The sequence below is a fragment of the Lucilia sericata genome, unplaced genomic scaffold (assembly GCF_015586225.1).
Source record: "Lucilia sericata isolate MDLA Ls3-8-SP2 unplaced genomic scaffold, ASM1558622v1 Contig000646F_arrow, whole genome shotgun sequence".
NCBI classification, from domain to species: domain Eukaryota; kingdom Metazoa; phylum Arthropoda; class Insecta; order Diptera; family Calliphoridae; genus Lucilia; species Lucilia sericata.
Genome location: NW_023994652.1, coordinates 42491 through 62510, shown reverse-complemented (window position 1 = coordinate 62510; position 20020 = coordinate 42491). Strand labels below are relative to the sequence as shown.

At 31.4% G+C, this 20020-nt stretch overlaps 1 protein-coding gene across 1 annotated transcript in view; it reads right to left on the bottom strand.

Moving 5' to 3' along the window:
* The window catches only part of LOC119607029 (chondroitin sulfate proteoglycan 4), a 31358-nt gene extending 18378 nt beyond the window's left edge, over nucleotides 1-12980 (bottom strand). Inside the window, exon 1 of the mRNA XM_037960747.1 lies at nucleotides 12472-12980. Within this exon, the coding sequence (XP_037816675.1) occupies nucleotides 12472-12562 (91 nt within the window). The 5' untranslated portion in view covers nucleotides 12563-12980. The remainder of the gene's footprint in view (nucleotides 1-12471) is intronic.
* Between the last annotated feature and the right edge of the window lie 7040 nt (nucleotides 12981-20020).

The following is a 20020-nucleotide window of genomic DNA, read 5'->3' as shown; positions in this document are numbered from 1 at the left end:
TAGTTATGCCGTATTTTATCGATATATCTGTATATTTAACATAATTATGATCTCAGAAGCCCTTTTCGGGGGGTTCTGTTCTATGGGGGCTAGGTGAAATAATGGACCGATTTTAACCATTTTCAATAGGCTTCGTCCTTGGGTCAAATAAAACGTGCGTGCCAAATTTCATCCAATTATCTTGAAAATTGCGACCTGTAGCTTGCGCACAAGGTTTACATGGACAGCCAGCCAGCCAGCCAGCCAGCCAGCCAGACGGACGGACGGACGGACATAGCTTAATCGACTCAGAAAACGATTCTAAGCCGATTGGTATACTTTAAGGTGGGTCTAGGACGAATATTTTTATATGTTACAAACATCAGCACAAATCCAATATACCCTCCCCACTAAAGTGGTGTAGGGTATAAAAACGAGAATATTGAATATATTCGCGTCCTCAATTTTTCGTTTATAGTTGAGGGTAAAAAAGTGTGAGTGCGCGACCATGTTGTATTTATGCCAAAAATAAGAAAGAATAAATTAATTACAAAAGACTTCAAGTGAAATAAAGTCAGTCGTCATATTTACATTTAGTTATAAACAAATTATGCATTGTATGACTGTAAAGCAGCAGAGGTGGGCAACGTTTTTAAAGGCAGTGGGATAGATAAGTACTGGAGATAGTAAGGTGTCAGGATAAAATTTGATTTGATACTCTAGTCTTTAACATAGATATTCTAGACTACAATCTAGATAATCTACCCTGATAGACTAGAAAGTCTAGTCTATAGTCTAGTCTATAGTCTAGTCTATAGTCTAGTCTATTGTCTAGTCTATAGTCTAGTCTATAGTCTAGTCTATAGTCTAGTCTATAGTCTAGTCTATAGTTCTAGTCTATAGTCTAGTCTATAGTCTAGTCTATAGTCTAGTCTATAGTCTAGTCTATAGTCTAGTCTATAGTCTAGTCTATAGTCTAGTCTATAGTCTAGTATATAGTCTAGTCTATAGTCTAGTCTATAGTCTAGTCTATAGTCTAGTCTATAGTCTAGTTTATAGTCTAGTCTATAGTCTAGTCAATAGTCTAGTCTATAGTCTAGTCTACAGTCTAGTCTATAGTCTAGTCTATAGTCTAGTCTTTAGTCTAGTCTATAGTCTAGTCTATAGTCTAGTCTATAGTCTAGTCTATAGTCTAGTCTATAGTCTAGTCTATAGTCTAGTCTATAGTCTAGTCTAAAGTCTAGTCTATAGTCTAGTCTATAGTCTAGTCTATAGTCTAGTCTATAGTCTAGTCTATAGTCTAGTCTATAGTCTAGTCTATAGTCTAGTCTAGTCTATAGTCTAGTCTATAGTCCTAGTCTATAGTCTAGTCTATAGTCTAGTCTATAGTCTAGTCTATAGTCTAGTCTAGTCTATAGTCTAGTCTATAGTCTAGTCTATAGTCTAGTCTATAGTCTAGTCTATAGTCTAGTCTATAGTCTAGTCTATAGTCTAGTCTATAGTCTAGTCTATAGTCTAGTCTATAGTCTAGTCTATAGTCTAGTCTATAGTCTAGTCTATAGTCTAGTCTATAGTCTAGTCTATAGTCTAGTCTATAGTCTAGTCTATAGTCTAGTCTATAGTCTAGTCTATAGTCTAGTCTATAGTCTAGTCTATAGTCTAGTCTATAGTCTAGTCTATAGTCTAGTCTATAGTCTAGTCTATAGTCTAGTCTATAGTCTAGTCTATAGTCTAGTCTATAGTCTAGTCTATAGTCTAGTCTATAGTCTAGTCTATAGTCTAGTCTATAGTCTAGTCTATAGTCTAGTCTATAGTCTAGTCTATAGTCTAGTCTATAGTCTAGTCTATAGTCTAGTCTATAGTCTAGTCTATAGTCTAGTCTATAGTCTAGTCTATAGTCTAGTCTATAGTCTAGTCTATAGTCTAGTCTATAGTCTAGTCTATAGTCTAGTCTATAGTCTAGTCTAGTCTATAGTCTAGTCTATAGTCTAGTCTATAGTCTAGTCTATAGTCTAGTCTATAGTCTAGTCTATAGTCTAGTCTATAGTCTAGTCTATAGTCTAGTCTATAGTCTAGTCTATAGTCTAGTCTATAGTCTAGTCTATAGTCTAGTCTATAGTCTAGTCTATAGTCTAGTCTAGTCTATATCTAGTCTATAGTCTAGTCTATAGTCTAGTCTATAGTCTAGTCTATAGTCTAGTCTATAGTCTAGTCTATAGTCTAGTCTATAGTCTAGTCTATAGTCTAGTCTATAGTCTAGTCTATAGTCTAGTCTATAGTCTAGTCTATAGTCTAGTCTATAGTCTACTCTATAGTCTAGTCTATAGTCTAGTCTATAGTCCAGTCTATAGTCTAGTCTATAGTCTAGTCTATAGTCTAGTCTATAGTCTAGTCTATAGTCTAGTCTATAGTCTAGTCTATAGTCTAGTCTATAGTCTAGTCTATAGTCTACTATAGTCTAGTCTATAGTCTAGTCTATAGTCTAGTCTAGTCAGTCTAGTCTATAGTCTAGTCTATATAGTCTAGTCTATAGTCTAGTCTATAGTCTAGTCTATAGTCTAGTCTATAGTCTAGTCTATAGTCTAGTCTATAGTCTAGTCTATAGTCTAGTCTATAGTCTAGTCTATAGTCTAGTCTATAGTCTAGTCTATAGTCTAGTCTATAGTCTAGTCTATAGTCTAGTCTTAGTCTAGTCTATAGTCTAGTCTATAGTCTAGTCTATAGTCTAGTCTATAGTCTAGTCTATAGTCTAGTCTATAGTCTAGTCTAGTCTATAGTCTAGTCTATAGTCTAGTCTATAGTCTAGTCTATAGTCTAGTCTATAGTCTAGTCTATAGTCTAGTCTATAGTCTAGTCTATAGTCTAGTCTATAGTCTACTCTATAGTCTAGTCTATAGTCTAGTCTATAGTCTAGTCTATAGTCTAGTCTATAGTCTAGTCTATAGTCTAGTCTATAGTCTAGTCTATAGTCTAGTCTATAGTCTAGTCTATAGTCTAGTCTATAGTCTAGTCTATAGTCTAGTCTATAGTCTAGTCTATAGTCTAGTCTATAGTCTAGTCTATAGTCTAGTCTATAGTCTAGTCTATAGTCTAGTCTATAGGTCTAGTCTATAGTCTAGTCTATAGTCCTAGTCTATAGTCTAGTCTATAGTTCTAGTCTTCTAGTCTATAGTCTAGTCATAGTATAGTCTATAGTCTAGTCTATAGTCTAGTCTATAGTCTAGTCTATAGTCTAGTCTATAGTCTAGTCTATAGTCTACTCTATAGTCTAGTCTATAGTCTAGTCTATAGTCTAGTCTATAGTCTAGTCTATAGTCTAGTCTATAGTCTAGTCTATCTGTCTAGTTCTCAGTCTAGTCTATAGTCTGTCTATGTCTAGTCTATAGTCTAGTCTATAGTCTAGTCTATAGTCTAGTCTATAGTCTAGTCTATAGTCTAGTCTATAGTCTAGTCTATGTCTCGTCTATAGTAGTCTATAGTCAGTCTATCGTCTATAGTCTAGTCTATAGTCTAGTCTAGTCTATAGTCTAGTCTATAGTCTAGTCTATAGTCTAGTCTATAGTCTAGTCTATAGTCTAGTCTATAGACTAGTCTATAGTCTAGTCTATAGTCTAGTCTATAGTCTAGTCTATAGTCTAGTCTATAGTCTAGTCTATAGTCTAGTCTATAGTCTAGTCTATAGTCTAGTCTATAGTCTAGTCTATAGTCTAGTCTATAGTCTAGTCTATAGTCTAGTCTATAGTCTAGTCTATAGTCTAGTCTATAGTCTAGTCTATAGTCTAGTCTATAGTCTAGTCTATAGTCTAGTCTATAGTCTAGTCTATAGTCTAGTCTATAGTCTAGTCTATAGTCTAGTCTATAGTCTAGTCTATAGTCTACTCTATAGTCTAGTCTATAGTCTAGTCTATAGTCTAGTCTATAGTCTACTCTAGTCTAGTCTATAGTCTAGTCTATAGTCCAGTCTATAGTCTAGTCTCTAGTCTATCTATAGTCTAGTCTATAGTCTAGTCTATAGTCTAGTCTATAGTCTATCTATAGTCTAGTCTATAGTCTATCTATAGTCTAGTCTATAGTCCTAGTCTATAGTCTAGTCTATAGTCTAGTCTATAGTCTAGTCTATAGTCTAGTCTATAGTCTAAGTCTAGTCTATAGTCTAGTCTATAGTCTAGTCTATAGTCTAGTCTATAGTCTAGTCTATAGTCTAGTCTATAGTCTAGTCTATAGTCTAGTCTATAGTCTAGTCTATAGTCTAGTCTATAGTCTAGTCTATAGTCTAGTCCATAGTCTAGTCTAGTCTATAGTCTAGTCTATAGTCTAGTCTAGTCTATAGTCTAGTCTATAGTCTAGTCTATAGTCTAGTCTATAGTCTATCTATAGTCTAGTCTATAGTCTAGTCTATAGTCTAGTCTATAGTCTACTCTATAGTCTAGTCTATAGTCTAGTCTATAGTCTAGTCTATAGTCTACTATAGTCTAGTCTATAGTCTAGTCTATAGTCTAGTCTATAGTCTAGTCTATAGTCTAGTCTATAGTCTAGTCTATAGTCTAGTCTATAGTCTAGTCTATAGTCTAGTCTATAGTCTAGTCTAAGTCTAGTCTATAGTCTAGTCTATAGTCTAGTCTATAGTCTAGTCTATAGTCTAGTCTATAGTCTAGTCTATAGTCTAGTCTATATCAGTCTAGTCTATAGTCTAGTCTATAGTCTAGTCTATAGTCTAGTCTATAGTCTAGTCTATAGTCTAGTCTATAGTCTAGTCTATAGTCTAGTCTATAGTCTAGTCTATAGTCTAGTCTATAGTCTAGTCTATAGTCTATCTAGTCTATAGTCTAGTCTATAGTCTAGTCTATAGTCTAGTCTATAGTCTAGTCTATAGTCTAGTCTATAGTCTAGTCTATAGTCTAGTCATAGTCTAGTCTATAGTCTAGTCTATAGTCTAGTCTATAGACTAGTCTATAGTCTAGTCTATAGTCTAGTCTATAGTCTAGTCTATAGTCTAGTCTATAGTCTAGTCTATAGTCTAGTCTATAGTCTAGTCTATAGTCTAGTCTATAGTCTAGTCTATAGTCTAGTCTATAGTCTATCTATAGTCTAGTCTATCTATAGTCTAGTCTATAGTCTAGTCTATAGTCTAGTCTATAGTCTAGTCTATAGTCTAGTCTATAGTCTAGTCTATAGTCTAGTCTATAGTCTAGTCTATAGTCTAGTCTATAGTCTAGTCTATAGTCTAGTCTATAGTCTAGTCTATAGTCCAGTCTATAGTCTAGTCTATAGTCTAGTCTATAGTCTAGTCTATAGTCTAGTCTATAGTCTAGTCTATAGTCTAGTCTATAGTCTAGTCTATAGTCTAGTCTATAGTCTAGTCTATAGTCTAGTCTATAGTCTAGTCTATAGTCTAGTCTATAGTCTAGTCTATAGTCTAGTCTATAGTCTAGTCTATAGTCTAGTCTATAGTCTAGTCTATAGTCTAGTCTATAGTCTAGTCTATAGTCTAGTCTATCTAGTCTATAGTCTAGTCTATAGTCTAGTCTATAGTCTAGTCTATAGTCTAGTCTATAGTCTAGTCTATAGTCTAGTCTATAGTCTAGTCTATAGTCTAGTCTATAGTCTAGTCTATAGTCTAGTCTATAGTCTAGTCTTATCTAGTCTATAGTCTAGTCTATAGTCTAGTCTATAGTCTAGTCTATAGTCTAGTCTATAGTCTAGTCTATAGTCTAGTCTATAGTCTAGTCTATAGTCTAGTCTATAGTCTAGTCTATAGTCTAGTCTATAGTCTAGTCTATAGTCTAGTCTATAGTCTAGTCTATAGTCTAGTCTATAGTCTAGTCTATAGTCTAGTCTATAGTCTAGTCTATAGTCTAGTCTATAGTCTAGTCTATAGTCTAGTCTATAGTCTAGTCTATAGTCTAGTCTATAGTCTAGTCTATAGTCTAGTCTATAGTCTAGTCTATAGTCTAGTCTATAGTCTAGTCTATAGTCTAGTCTATAGTCTAGTCTATAGTCTAGTCTATAGTCTAGTCTATAGTCTAGTCTATAGTCTAGTCTATAGTCTAGTCTATAGTCTAGTCTATAGTCTAGTCTATAGTCTAGTCTATAGTCTAGTCTATAGTCTAGTCTATAGTCTAGTCTATAGTCTAGTCTATAGTCTAGTCTATAGTCTAGTCTATAGTCTAGTCTATAGTCTAGTCTATAGTCTAGTCTATAGTCTAGTCTAGTCTAGTCTATAGTCTAGTCTATAGTCTAGTCTATAATCTAGTCTAGTCTATAGTCTAGTCTAGTCTAGTCTAGTCTAGTCTAGTCTAGTCTAGTCTAGTCTAGTCTAGTCTAGTCTAGTCTAGTCTAGTCTAGTCTAGTCTAGTCTAGTCTAGTCTAGTCTAGTCTAGTCTAGTCTAGTCTAGTCTAGTCTAGTCTAGTCTAGTCTAGTCTAGTCTAGTCTAGTCTAGTCTAGTCTAGTCTTCTTCTATCTAGTCTAGTCTAGTCTAGTCTAGTCTAGTCTAGTCTAGTCTTGTCTAGTCTAGTCTAGTTAGTTTAGTCTAGTCTAGTCTAGTCTAGTCTAGTCTAGTCTATAGTCTAGTCTAGTCTAGTCTAGTCTAGTCTAGTCTATAGTCTAGTCTATAGTCTAGTCTATAGACTAGTCTTTAGTCTAGTCTAGTCTAGTCTATAGTCTAGTCTATAGTCTAGTCTATAGTCTAGTCTATAGTCTAGTCTATAATCTAGTCTAGTCTATAGTCTAGTCTATAGTCTAGTCTATAGTCTAGTCTATAGTCTAGTCTAGTCTAGTCTATAGTCTAGTCTATAGTCTAGTCTATAGTCTAGTCTATAGTCTAGTCTATAGTCTAGTCTATAGTCTAGTCTATAGTCTAGTCTATATCTAGTCTATCTAGTCTAGTCTAGTCTAGTCTAGTCTAGTCTAGTCTAGTCTAGTCTAGTCTAGTCTAGTCTAGTCTAGTCTAGTCTAGTCTAGTCTAGTCTAGTCTAGTCTAGTCTAGTCTAGTCTAGTCTAGTCTAGTCTAGTCTAGTCTAGTCTAGTCTAGTCTAGTCTAGTCTAGTCTAGTCTAGTCTAGTCTAGTCTAGTCTAGTCTGTCTAGTTAGTCTAGTTTAGTTTAGTTTAGTCTAGTCTAGTCTAGTCTAGTCTAGTCTAGTCTAGTCTAGTCTAGTCTAGTCTAGTCTTGTCTAGTCTAGTCTAGTCTATAGTCTAGTCTAGTCTAGTCTATAGTCTAGTCTATAGTCTAGTCTAGTCTATAGACTAGTCTTTAGTCTAGTCTAGTCTAGTCTATAGTCTAGTCTATAGTCTAGTCTATAGTCTAGTCTATAGTCTAGTCTATAGTCTAGTCTATAGTCTAGTCTATTGTCTAGTCTATAGTCTAGTCTATAGTCTAGTCTATAGTCTAGTCTATAGACTAGTCTTTAGTCTAGTCTTTAGTCTAGTCTATAGTCTAGTTTTTAGTCTAGTCTATAGTCTAGTCTTCAGTCTAGTCTATAGTCTAGTCTTTAGTCTAGTCTATAGTCTAGTCTTTAGTCTAGTCTATAGTCTACTCGTCGATAAACTCGACTTTAGCCCTGACTATGATCTTCTCTTGAGTGTGATCAGAAGTCATGTATCTAGTGACTTCGTGCCTTACTTGTCCCATCACAGACTGTTCTCCACTGAACAAAGACCCCAAATGGAAGTGTTAAGAAACATTAAGCAACAGCAACTAGAAGAAGAGCAACAACACAAAGATATTAATAATCTTAAAATAGCTGCCACATAGACCACATACAACAGCAGCAAAAACAACGTCAACAAAATTGATCGTACAGTCGTCTACTTTAGCAAATTTCCCGTTGCCTGCAATTGTTATTAATGTTGTTGTTTTTGTTCTAGTCACTGCTGTTGCTGCTGGTTAAATAAAGTGTGCAAAATAAAAGTAAATGCATCAGTGCAACCAAACACTCAACGCATTTTTCACGCTTGACATTTGACTTGTAAAAGCACATTCTAGTCATGATTAGTTTTTTTTTTGTTTTTGGTTGTTGGTTGTTGTTTATTTTCAATTTCATTTTAGTTTTATTTTTCTATTTATTTTATTTGCTTGCAACATTAAACGTGCAACAAGAACATTGTCGATCACATGCCGACAATAACACTGAAAGATCTACTATTTGTGTGTAATACAAAGTCGAGGAGCTAAAGTTAGACAAGGACAGGAGTTTGAAACAGCGAAATGATTAAAAGTTTGAAAACAATTGTATTTTTTTTCCGTTCTTAATTTCTTTAATTCATTCCTTTAAAGTTCTGCTGTTTACACACTCACAACACCCAATTGATTTTAATTTTAAATTTTACATTTAAAATGTAAGATTTTCTTTGTTGATTTTTCATGTTGGTCCGTCCGGTCGTCTTCTATTCTATTTTTTTCAATAATTTCGCGCTTATGGTGCGTGACGTCATTTTCTTTAAAAAGTCTTTGTGCCTGTGTGCGTTTCAATGTGTATTTAATATTGTGTGTGAGTGTGTCACACTTCAGGATGATTCATTCCCGATTTCTTTTTTTTCTTAATTTCTTCTTTTAGTTTTCACAACTTTTGTGTGTTTGGTTTTATTCACATGTGATAGTTATTGAACCTCGTGCGTTATTTTCACTTTTTAGCCCCATTAATTTTATTTTGAAAATACTAGATGATGATTTTCATTTAAAATTAAGTTTTTTTTTTATTTATTATTGTGTTTTTTGTACAATTAGATTTTTTTGCCAATTTTTAATTATTTGTTTATGTGTGTTTTTCTGAGAATATATTTTATTGAGATTTTGAACCGGCAAGTTTTATAATGAAATGTAAATGATGTTTTTGAGGACATTTAGAGTGTGACAAGCTGTGTTTATAGCCAGTCGGTCTATAAAAGGAAGTTTATTTGTGTTTATTGCACCTAAAAGTATTGGTTCCACACTTAATTTACTGGACCAGAATTATTTTTGCAGACGATTTAAAAATATCCACTTGTTTGTCCACTTAATCTTTAAACTTATTTCGTCTATAGTCTTGACTATAGTCTCATCCATAGTCTTATCTATAGTGATGACTATAGTCTTGTTTTCTTCGCCTCTATAGTATCTACTATAGTTTCGTCTTTAGTCTTGACTATAATCCGCCTAGAGTTCATCACAATAGTCTCCTCTATAATTTTGACTAGTCTATAGTTTTCAATATAGTTTCGATTATAGTCTTGTTTTTAGTGCTGACTATGTAGTCGAGGTCTATAGTCTCGACTACATTTTTTGCTATAGTATCAGCAATAATCTTTACTGTAACCATGTCTCTATAGTGTTGACTAAAGTCTTGGCTATGGTTTTATCTATAATCTGTCTGATATCTTGCCTCTTGTCACGTCTCTAGTCTTGACTATAGTCTCGTCTATATTCGTATAAACTGTTGACTATAGACTTGTTTTAGTCGCCTATATTGTATATTTTATAGTCTCGCCTTTAGTATTGACTATAGTCCATATATAATCCTTCTCTATAGTCTTGACTATAGTCTTATCAGTAGTCTACAGAATTTGCAATAGTTTTTAGTATATAGTATTGAATGTAGTCTCGACTAAACTATAGACTAGACTATAGACTAGACTATAGACTAGACTATAGAGTAGACTATAGACTAGACAATAGATTGACTATAGACTAGACAATAGACTTGACTATAGACTAGACTATAGACTAGACTATAGACTAGACTATAGACTAGACTATAGACTAGACTATAGACTAGACTATAGACTAGACTATAGACTAGACTATAGACTAGACTATAGACTAGACTATAGACTAGACTATAGACTAGACTATAGACTAGACTATAGACTAGACTATAGACTAGACTATAGACTAGACTATAGACTAGACTATAGACTAGACTATAGACTAGACTATAGACTAGACTATAGACTAGACTATAGACTAGACTATAGACTAGACTATAGACTAGACTATAGACTAGACTATAGACTAGACTATAGACTAGACTATAGACTAGACTATAGACTAGACTATAGACTAGACTATAGACTAGACTTCAGACTAGACTATAGACTAGACTATAGACTAGACTATAGACTAGACTATAGACTAGACTATAGACTAGACTATAGACTAGACTTCAGACTAGACTATAGACTAGACTATAGACTAGACTATAGACTAGACTATAGACTAGACTATAGACTAGACTATAGACTAGACTATAGACTATAGACTAGACTATAGACTAGACTATAGACTAGACTATAGACTAGACTATAGACTAGACTATAGACTAGACTATAGACTAGACTATAGACTAGACTATAGACTAGACTATAGACTAGACTATAGACTAGACTATGACTAGACTATAGACTAGACTATAGACTAGACTATAGACTAGACTATAGACTAGACTATAGACTAGACTATAGACTAGACTATAGACTAGACTATAGACTAGACTATAGACTAGACTATAGACTAGACTATAGACTAGACTAGACTAGACTATAGACTAGACTATAGACTAGACTATAGACTAGACTATAGACTAGACTATAGACTAGACTATAGACTAGACTATAGACTAGACTATAGACTAGACTATAGACTAGACTATAGACTAGACTATAGACTAGACTATAGACTAGACTATAGACTAGACTATAGACTAGACTATAGACTAGACTATAGACTAGACTATAGACTAGACTATAGACTAGACTATAGACTAGACTATAGACTAGACTATAGACTAGACTATAGACTAGACTATAGACTAGACTATAGACTAGACTATAGACTAGACTAGAGACTAGACTATAGACTAGACTATAGACTAGACTATAGACTAGACTATAGACTAGACTAGACTAGACTATAGACTAGACTAGACTATAGACTAGACTATAGACTAGACTATAGACTAGACTATAGACTAGACTATAGACTAGACTATAGACTAGACTATAGACTAGACTATAGACTAGACTATAGACTAGACTATAGACTAGACTATAGACTAGACTATAGACTAGACTATAGACTAGACTATAGACTGGACTATAGACTAGACTATAGACTAGACTACATAGACTAGACTATAGACTAGACTATAGACTAGACTATAGACTAGACTATAGACTAGACTATAGACTAGACTATAGGCTAGACTATAGGCTAGACTATAGACTAGACTATAGACTAGACTATAGACTAGACTATAGACTAGACTATAGACTAGACTATAGACTAGACTATAGACTAGACTATAGACTAGACTATAGACTAGACTATAGACTAGACTATAGACTAGACTATAGACTAGACTATAGACTAGACTATAGACTAGACTATAGACTAGACTATAGACTAGACTATAGACTAGACTATAGACTAGACTATAGACTAGACTATAGACTAGACTATAGACTAGACTATAGACTAGACTATAGACTAGACTATAGACTAGACTATAGACTAGACTATAGACTAGACTATAGACTAGACTATAGACTAGACTATAGACTAGACTATAGACTAGACTAAGACTATAGACTAGACTATAGACTAGACTATAGACTAGACTATAGACTAGACTATAGACTAGACTATAGACTAGACTAGACTATAGACTAGACTATAGACTAGACTATAGACTAGACTATACTAGACTATATAGACTAGACTATAGACTAGACTATAGACTAGACTATAGACTAGACTATAGACTAGACTATAGACTAGACTATAGACTAGACTATAGACTAGACTATAGACTAGACTATAGACTAGACTATAGACTAGACTATAGACTAGACTATAGACTAGACTATAGACTAGACTATAGACTAGACTATAGACTAGACTATAGACTAGACTATAGACTAGACTATAGACTAGACTATAGACTAGACTATAGACTAGACTATAGACTAGATATAGACTATAGACTATAGACTAGACTATAGACTAGACTATAGACTAGACTATAGACTAGACTATAGACTAGACTATAGACTAAACTATAGACTAGACTATAGACGAGACTATAGACTAGACTACAGACTAGACCTAAGATCAAGTTTCAATAGAAAACTTATGAACAATTTTCATTTTATAATAAATTTACGACCAATTATAGAAAATTTATAATCGATTATAATTGTAGAGAAAATTTATTATATTTTGTTCATTTATAGAAGATTTTCGATCAATTATTATATTATTTATAGAAAATTAACAGTGATTTTCCTATTATATAAAGTTTTCGATATTTTTTTTTTTCAAAGAAAATTTATCATAAATTTTTTTAAAAAAATTTTAATGTCAAGAAATATGTGACAAAAACAAATACCAGGAAATCATTTTAAATTTAATTAAATTAATTTTCTAATTAAAAATACCTAAAATTAAAAACATACATCTCATTTTTAAGTTCTTTATAAAGACATTTATCATAATTTTTTACACAAAAATTCTTACTCACCTTTCATGCCGCCTCCCAGACGACTCAGTTGTAGTAACAGCAGTAAAATGACAAATATATTTCGTTGTATTAATGCCATATTTTCATTCATTTGTTATCAATCAAACTGAAACTTCATGAAATTCAATACAAATCCTTAGCTGTTGTTAATTTAGTAGAAATTAAAGTGTGTGGTTTCGTTGTTGTTTTTTTAATTATAAATTTTATTTTTTAGATTTTCAACACTTTAATAGATTTCCATGGTTGTTAGGTTGTTACGACAAACGGAAAGACAAAAAAACAACAAAGAACACGAAAAAATGATTAAACATTGTTTAAAATGTCCGATAACAGCTGTTAAATGTCAGCATTTTTGACACATCTTGTCGGTGTTTATTCTCTTTGAGCGATGAGAGAGACGTTTTTCTCCTTCTTTTTGGTTACAGCAAAAGTTTTTGTTTTTATTAAAATTTGATTTATTTGGTTTTTAATTTTTTGTATATTTATAAATTTTTTGATTTATTGTTGTTTTTTAAGTTACAAATTTGTTTATTTAATTTTTTTATTTTGTTATAATTTTAAAACTTTTTTTAAATTTTGTTAAAGTTTTCTGTAAAAAATAAATAAAAAATTTATAATTTAGTGAAATGTTTATTAAACAAAATTAAAATTTTAAGGTTTTTACAAAATGGGGCAGATTGCACTGTAAACAGTTTTAAATATTTAACGATCTTACACATTATCGCATCGATCTTTTTATGCACTTCTTAGTTCAACTAGTTTCTGGAATACCTCCGAATCCTCTAATAATAATCTCCCTCAAACTATTGTTTTTATATAAAAAAAAATCTTTTAAAATTGTTTAAATTAATCATAGCATTCCTACAATATGGTTATGTCTCCTCCCTGATCATGTCACAACCCACTAAAGCCACATTACAAGGGTCACATAATTACGTGCAGATGCATGAAGAGACAACAAAACAACAACTTTCCATTACACAGTGTCAAATGCAATTTATACCTAGATTTTTTCTTAAGTTTTATTTAATAAAATTTCTATAAAGTTTTTTTTTTTAACAAAACACACAATTATACGTAACGCATCATACTTTAACATTAATATGATCATAATGAAGTTGTTGCTGCATCATTATAATCAAGAAAACAACTTACAGTTACTATCGGGCCCCTTTTTTTTGTAACATGCAGATGCGTTCTTTGTTTTGAGTCTAAGAGCGTCAAACACCACTATGTGAGATTTTCGTATACAAGTAGTTTGTCTTCCAAAAACATAAATCTTATAAAAATAACATTTGTTTGAGTCTAAAAAGTCATATATAGCATCAACTATAGATATTGGCTGAAGTTAAGAAAAAAATGGGGAAGTATAGCTAGATAAGATAAGGGCCTTTATATAGTATCCACATGGCAGGTCTTATTAATCAGAAAATAAAAAAATAGGCCTGCTTGCTAGACCTTTGGTAACCGTCGCTGTATCTCGAGTAGATGAGATTCCACACAGTCCCTTGGGTGTTGTGCTAGCAGACTTCGTTATGCTGCTTTGGTCATCACATCTCTTTGGTACCGACGAGGCCTCTTTTGATCAAGATGGCTGTACGTCAAGATTTTCCGAGATGATCAACATGTTCATTCCAGTGCTGACATGGGGCACAGTTTAGATATGATCCTGGCCTGACCTCCACAACAGTAATATTTATCATGGATTCATACTTCTGTATGTTGTAGGTGTGTTTGAGCCACAAACGCTTTTCCGTTCGTCCTGTTCTGTGACCTGTCCCTTGTTTATCTGTTTTTGGGCACATGTTTAGATGTGATAACATACCTGCTCTGGTTTGGTTCAGTCTTAGCTGTGGCTGGCTTGACCTCCACAACAGTAGTATTTAGCATGGCTACATACATGGGTATGAGAGTCGCAGGATCCCGAGAGTCCAGCGATCTGACATACCGGAAAGAGCGTTTGTAGCCCGCCAAACTTGTACCTTGCTTAACTGGTTTTGGTCTACCTTTACGGAGTCTCCCTTTGCAGGGTCATGTGCCTTTGTATTCTGTCCACTTTTTGTGGCTCAGAGGACCTGAGAGGCTGTCGTCACTGTCCTCCGAGGTTGCTCTGTCCTGTCTGGTTAAAAACCTGTCTGTTTTGTGTACCCAGTAGCATCTTCGACTACCAAACCCGGGGAACTTGTGGCACTCAGACCTGTGGCTTCCACCTGAATACTCACCTTACCCTTGGAGATTTTAGCACCCTCGACCAAGGACATAGGGCCGTCATTACATATTGACATTTCATATGTGAGAGTGAGTTTGGTAGTTTATACCTCTACTACAGGTACGAAAAGGACACTACCACTCCTCTGGAGTCAGACGCAGACCAGGGTGCCGCTCAATGTGAGTCAGACGCATACTGGATTTTGTTTGAACTAAAAATATTCGGACTGACAGAACCAGAATGTATTTTCCAGCCGCCCCTTAACATAGGGAACAGACGCTAGACGGTTATGTTGCCTAGGTAAGCTAAACCACAGTGCCGGACCAACATCGTAAAGATGGGGCGAAGAGAAAATCACCATAAATTTTTAGAGAGTTCAGATTCTATTTTCTATTTGGAGAAAAAAAAACGATCAATTATTTTCCAATTTATAACAAATCTATTGTTTTATTTAGTGAAAACTCACGATCAATTTTCCATTGAATGAAACGATCAATTTTCTTTTTAAATAAAATTATCGATCAATTTACTTTTTTATAGAATCACGATCAATGGCCTATTTACTATTTATAGAAAAGATTTATATTTTTATTAAGAGAAAATTCGCGATAATTTTCCGTTCAGGAGAATTAACGATCATGTTTGTATTTAAAACAAAATTCACGATCAATTTTCTTTTTACATAAAATTTATCGATATTAAAGAAAACCAGCGATCAATTTTCTATATAGACAGATCACATTCAAGATCACAGTTCATGGAGAAAAAATTACGATCAATTTTATATATCTCATTTTTAGAAAACTCCATTATTTTTGAAATTCAAGATCAATTGTCTTCTTATAGAAAATTGTCAATCAATTTCCGGTTTTGTAGAAAATATTTGTTCAATTTAAATTTTTTTGAAAATATTCGATCAAAGTTTCTTTTTAAGAAAAATTGTTGATCAATTTTCTTTAAAAAGAGTTCATCAAGATTTATTTTATACAACATTATCGATCAATATTTCGTTTTATAGAAAATGATCGATCAATTTTTTATATAAAATGGTCGTTCAGTTTCCGTTTTATATAAAAATTTTCATTTAATGAAACGATAAATTTTCATTTTATAGAAAATTTTCGATAAAATTTTCTTTTTAACGAAAATTATTGATCAATTTTCTTTTTACACAAAACTATCGATCAATATTAATTTTAATAAAAATGGTCGATAATTTTTTTTATACAAAATGGCCGTTTTATAGAAAATTGTCGATCAATTTTTCGTTTTTTAGAAAATTATCGATGATCTTTCGTTTTCTTGCCAAATTGTCGATCAATTTTGTTATTGTAGAAAATTTTCAATTAATTTGAATGTTTTAGAAACTTGTTAATCAATTTATTTTTATTCAAAATTTTGATCGATTCTCTTTTTTTTTAGAAAATGCTTGATCAATTTTCTGATCATCTGAATGATCGATAATTTTTTGTTATAGAAGATTATCAATTTTTTTTTTTTTTTAAACTTTTAATCAATATGGTTTTTTAGAAAATCATCGATCAATTTTCGTTTTTTAGAAAAAAATTGTGGATCAATTGTCTATTTAAGGAAAATGGTCGATCAATTTCCGTTTTATAGAAATTTGTCCATCATATTTTCGTTTTTTAGAAAATTGTCAATAAATTTTCTTTTTATAGAAAATTATCGATCATCTTTCGTTTTCTTGCAAAATTGTCGATCAATTTGAGTTTTATTGAAAATTTTGTTTTTTTAGAAATTTGTTGATCAATTCTTTTTATTCAAAAATTTTGATAAATTTTAATTTTTTTTAGAAAATATTTGATCAAATTAATTTCTATAGCAAATGATCGATAATTTTTTGTTATAGAAAATGATCGATCAATTTTTCTTTTTTAGAAGATTATCAATCAATATGTTTTTTAAGAAAATCATCGATCAATTTTCGGTTTTTAGAAAAAAATTGTGGATTAATTGTCTATATATAGGAAATGGTCGATCGATTTACTCTTCATACAAAATTTTTGATAATTTTTTTTCAAATTTTCGATTCTCGATCACTTTTCTTGTTCTATAAAATTGTCGATCTCTTTTGTTTTTATGGAAAATTGTTGTTCAGTATTCTTTTTATATCAAATTATAGATCAATTTTTTTTTTGTACAAAATTGTCGATCACTTTTCTTTTTTTGTTTTATGGAAAATTGCTGAGCAATTATCTTTTTATACAAAATGCTCGATAAATTTACGATAAATTTCTCTTTAAGAAAATTGTTGATCATTTTGCTATTTAAAGAAAATTTTCGATAAATTTTATATAAAATGGTCTAACAATTTTCTTTTTATACCAAATTGTCGATCAATTCCTGTTTATAGAATATATTCAATCAGTTTTCTTTTAGTCTTTTTTATTTATGATCTTTGTAAATTACTAAAAATTATTAAAATTTCCTAGTTTACTGCTTAGCATACCTTCCCTTCTTTTCCCCCTGGCGCATGTAAAGTATATTTAAATCATCACTAATTTAGTTTGTTTTCGTATATATTTTGGATATTTTTATATTTAGAGTTTAGTTTCTCTGTTTTTAATTTATCTCGAGAAAAAAATGCACAAGATTTGTCATTTATGTGTTTTTATATAGATTTGTAGATTTTCATTTTGAAATCTGTGTCTGATTTCATTTACCAAACCAAACAGCAGCAACAACACAACGCAGAGTATATAAGTACAACTAATTCTAAATTTGTAATTTTTTTTCTTTAAGGTTTTAAGTTTGAGATTTTTATTAGTGGGGGCATTTATGGTTTATTATTTTTTTGAATTTAATGCTTTTTTGATGTAATGCCTGCATAAAAAAGAGCAATGCATTTACATACATTTTTTTAAAAAAGATATAAAATGATGTTTTATTAAAAAAATATTAAAAAAATAAATCCCAGACTCAGACAAAAAAGTTGTAAAAAAAATTTGTATTTCTTATACCACCACTAAGACTACTTTAAACAATACTAAAGATTAATTTTGTCTTTATAAAATAAAACAAAAATTCCAAATGCTTTTTTACGTTTAAAATCTTTTACATAAATTTTACAAATTTTAATAGATTTTCTATCTTGTTTTTTATAACTTTATCGTGTGTTAAATATTTCATATAAAAATTTTCTAAATCGTGAAAATATTGTCATAAAATTACTAAATATTTAAATATTTGAAATTTATTTGATCTAAATTTTAATAGATTGTGCCATAAAAATGTTGGTTAAGTGCTAAAATTATAACGCGTTTTTATTGGATTTTTTTTTTTTAAAATTAGTAGTTTGGTAGTAATTTAAAAACTGCTTGAAGTCCCAGATCAATTTAGTTTGTTAATATAAACAATTAAATTTAATTAATATTTATATTTTTTTACCTACAGGTAATAAAAATTTAATAAAGTTCCAATATTTTATTATTGAACTTATAATAGGTTTTTGGTAAATGTGTTGAAATAGGGAGATTTTATTCCATAAAATGTTTAACCTGGGGTGGCCATAAATATTTTTAAAGCTTTAAAATTAAAAATTTTTAACACTTTCCAACTATTAAAATTTTATAATATGATTAAAACAATATAAAGCTAATGGACTTTAAACCCTAAGATATCTATTCAAAAGACGGACTTTAATTTAGATAAAATTGACAAAACACTCTCGATAAAAGAAAAATTATCACAAATTTTCTGTGAAGAAAAAATAGTATGGCCTATTAAAAAGTCTAATCTATAGTCTCGACTATAGACCAATCTATAAACTTAAATATAGAAGAGTCTATAATATTGATCAGACTATAGTTTAATCTATAGTTTTGACTATAGATGAGTCTATAGTCTTGACTATAGATCAATCTATAGAATTGATTGTAGATTAATCTATAGTCTTGACTATAGATCCATCTATAGTCTTGACTATAGATCCATCTATAGTCTTGACTATAGATCCATCTATAGTCTTGACTATAGATCCATCTATAGTCTTGACTATAGATCCATCTATAGTATTGACTATAGATCAGTCTATAGTATTGACTATAGATCAGTCTATAGTCTTGACTATAGATCAATCTATAATCTTGACTATAGATCAATCTAAAATCATGACTTTAGATCAATCTGAAGTCTTGATTATAGATTAGTCTATAGTCTTGATTGTAGATCAGTCTATAGTCTTGACTATAGATCAGTCTACAATCTTGACTATAGATCAATCTATAGAATTGACTATAAACTGATCTATAGTTAATACTATAGACTGATCTATAGTCAAGACTATAGACTAATATATAATCTTGACTATAGATCAGTCTATAGTCTTAACTGTATATCAGTCTATAATCTTGACTATACTATAGATGAATCTATAGAATTAACTATAGATCAATCTATAGAATTGACTATAGACTAATCTATAGTCTTGACTATAGATCATTCTATAGTCTTGACTATAGATCAGTCTATTGTCTTGACAGTATATCAGTCTATAGTTTTCATTACAGATCAATCTATAGTTTTCACTACAGATCAATCTATAGTTTTAACTATAGATAAGTCATAGATCAATCTTTAATTTTGACTATAGATGAGTCTATAGTCTGGATCAGTCAATCTTGACTAAAGACCAGTCTATAGTTCTGACTATAGATCAGTCTAACGTGTTGACTATAGATCAATCTATAGAATTGACTTTAGATTAATCTATAGTCTTGACTATAGATCATTCTATAGTCTTGACTATAGATCATTCTATAGTCTTGACTATAGATCATTCTATAATCTTGACTATAGATCATTCTATAGTCTTGACTATAGATCATTCTATAGTCTTGACTATAGATCATTCTATAGTCTTGACTATAGATCATTCTATAGTCTTGACTATAGATCATTCTATAGTCTTGACTATAGATCAGTCTAAAGTCTTGACTATAGATCAGTCTAAAGTCTTGACTATAGATCAGTCTATAGTCTTGACTATAGATCAGTCTATAGTTTTTAATATACAACAGTCTACAGTCTTGACTATAGACCAGTCTAAAGTCTTGACTATAGATCAGTCAAAAGTCTTGACTATAGTTCAGTTTAAAGCCTTGACTATAGATCAGTCTATAATCTTGACTACAGATCAGTCTAATGTCTTGACCATAGATCCGTCTTTAGTCTTGGCTATAGATCAGTCTAAAGTCTTGACTATGGATCAGTCTATAGTCTTGACTATTGATGAGTCTATAGTCTTGATTATAGATCAGTCTAAAGTCTCGACTGTAGATCATAGTCTTAACTACAGACTAGAGATCAATCTAAATTCTT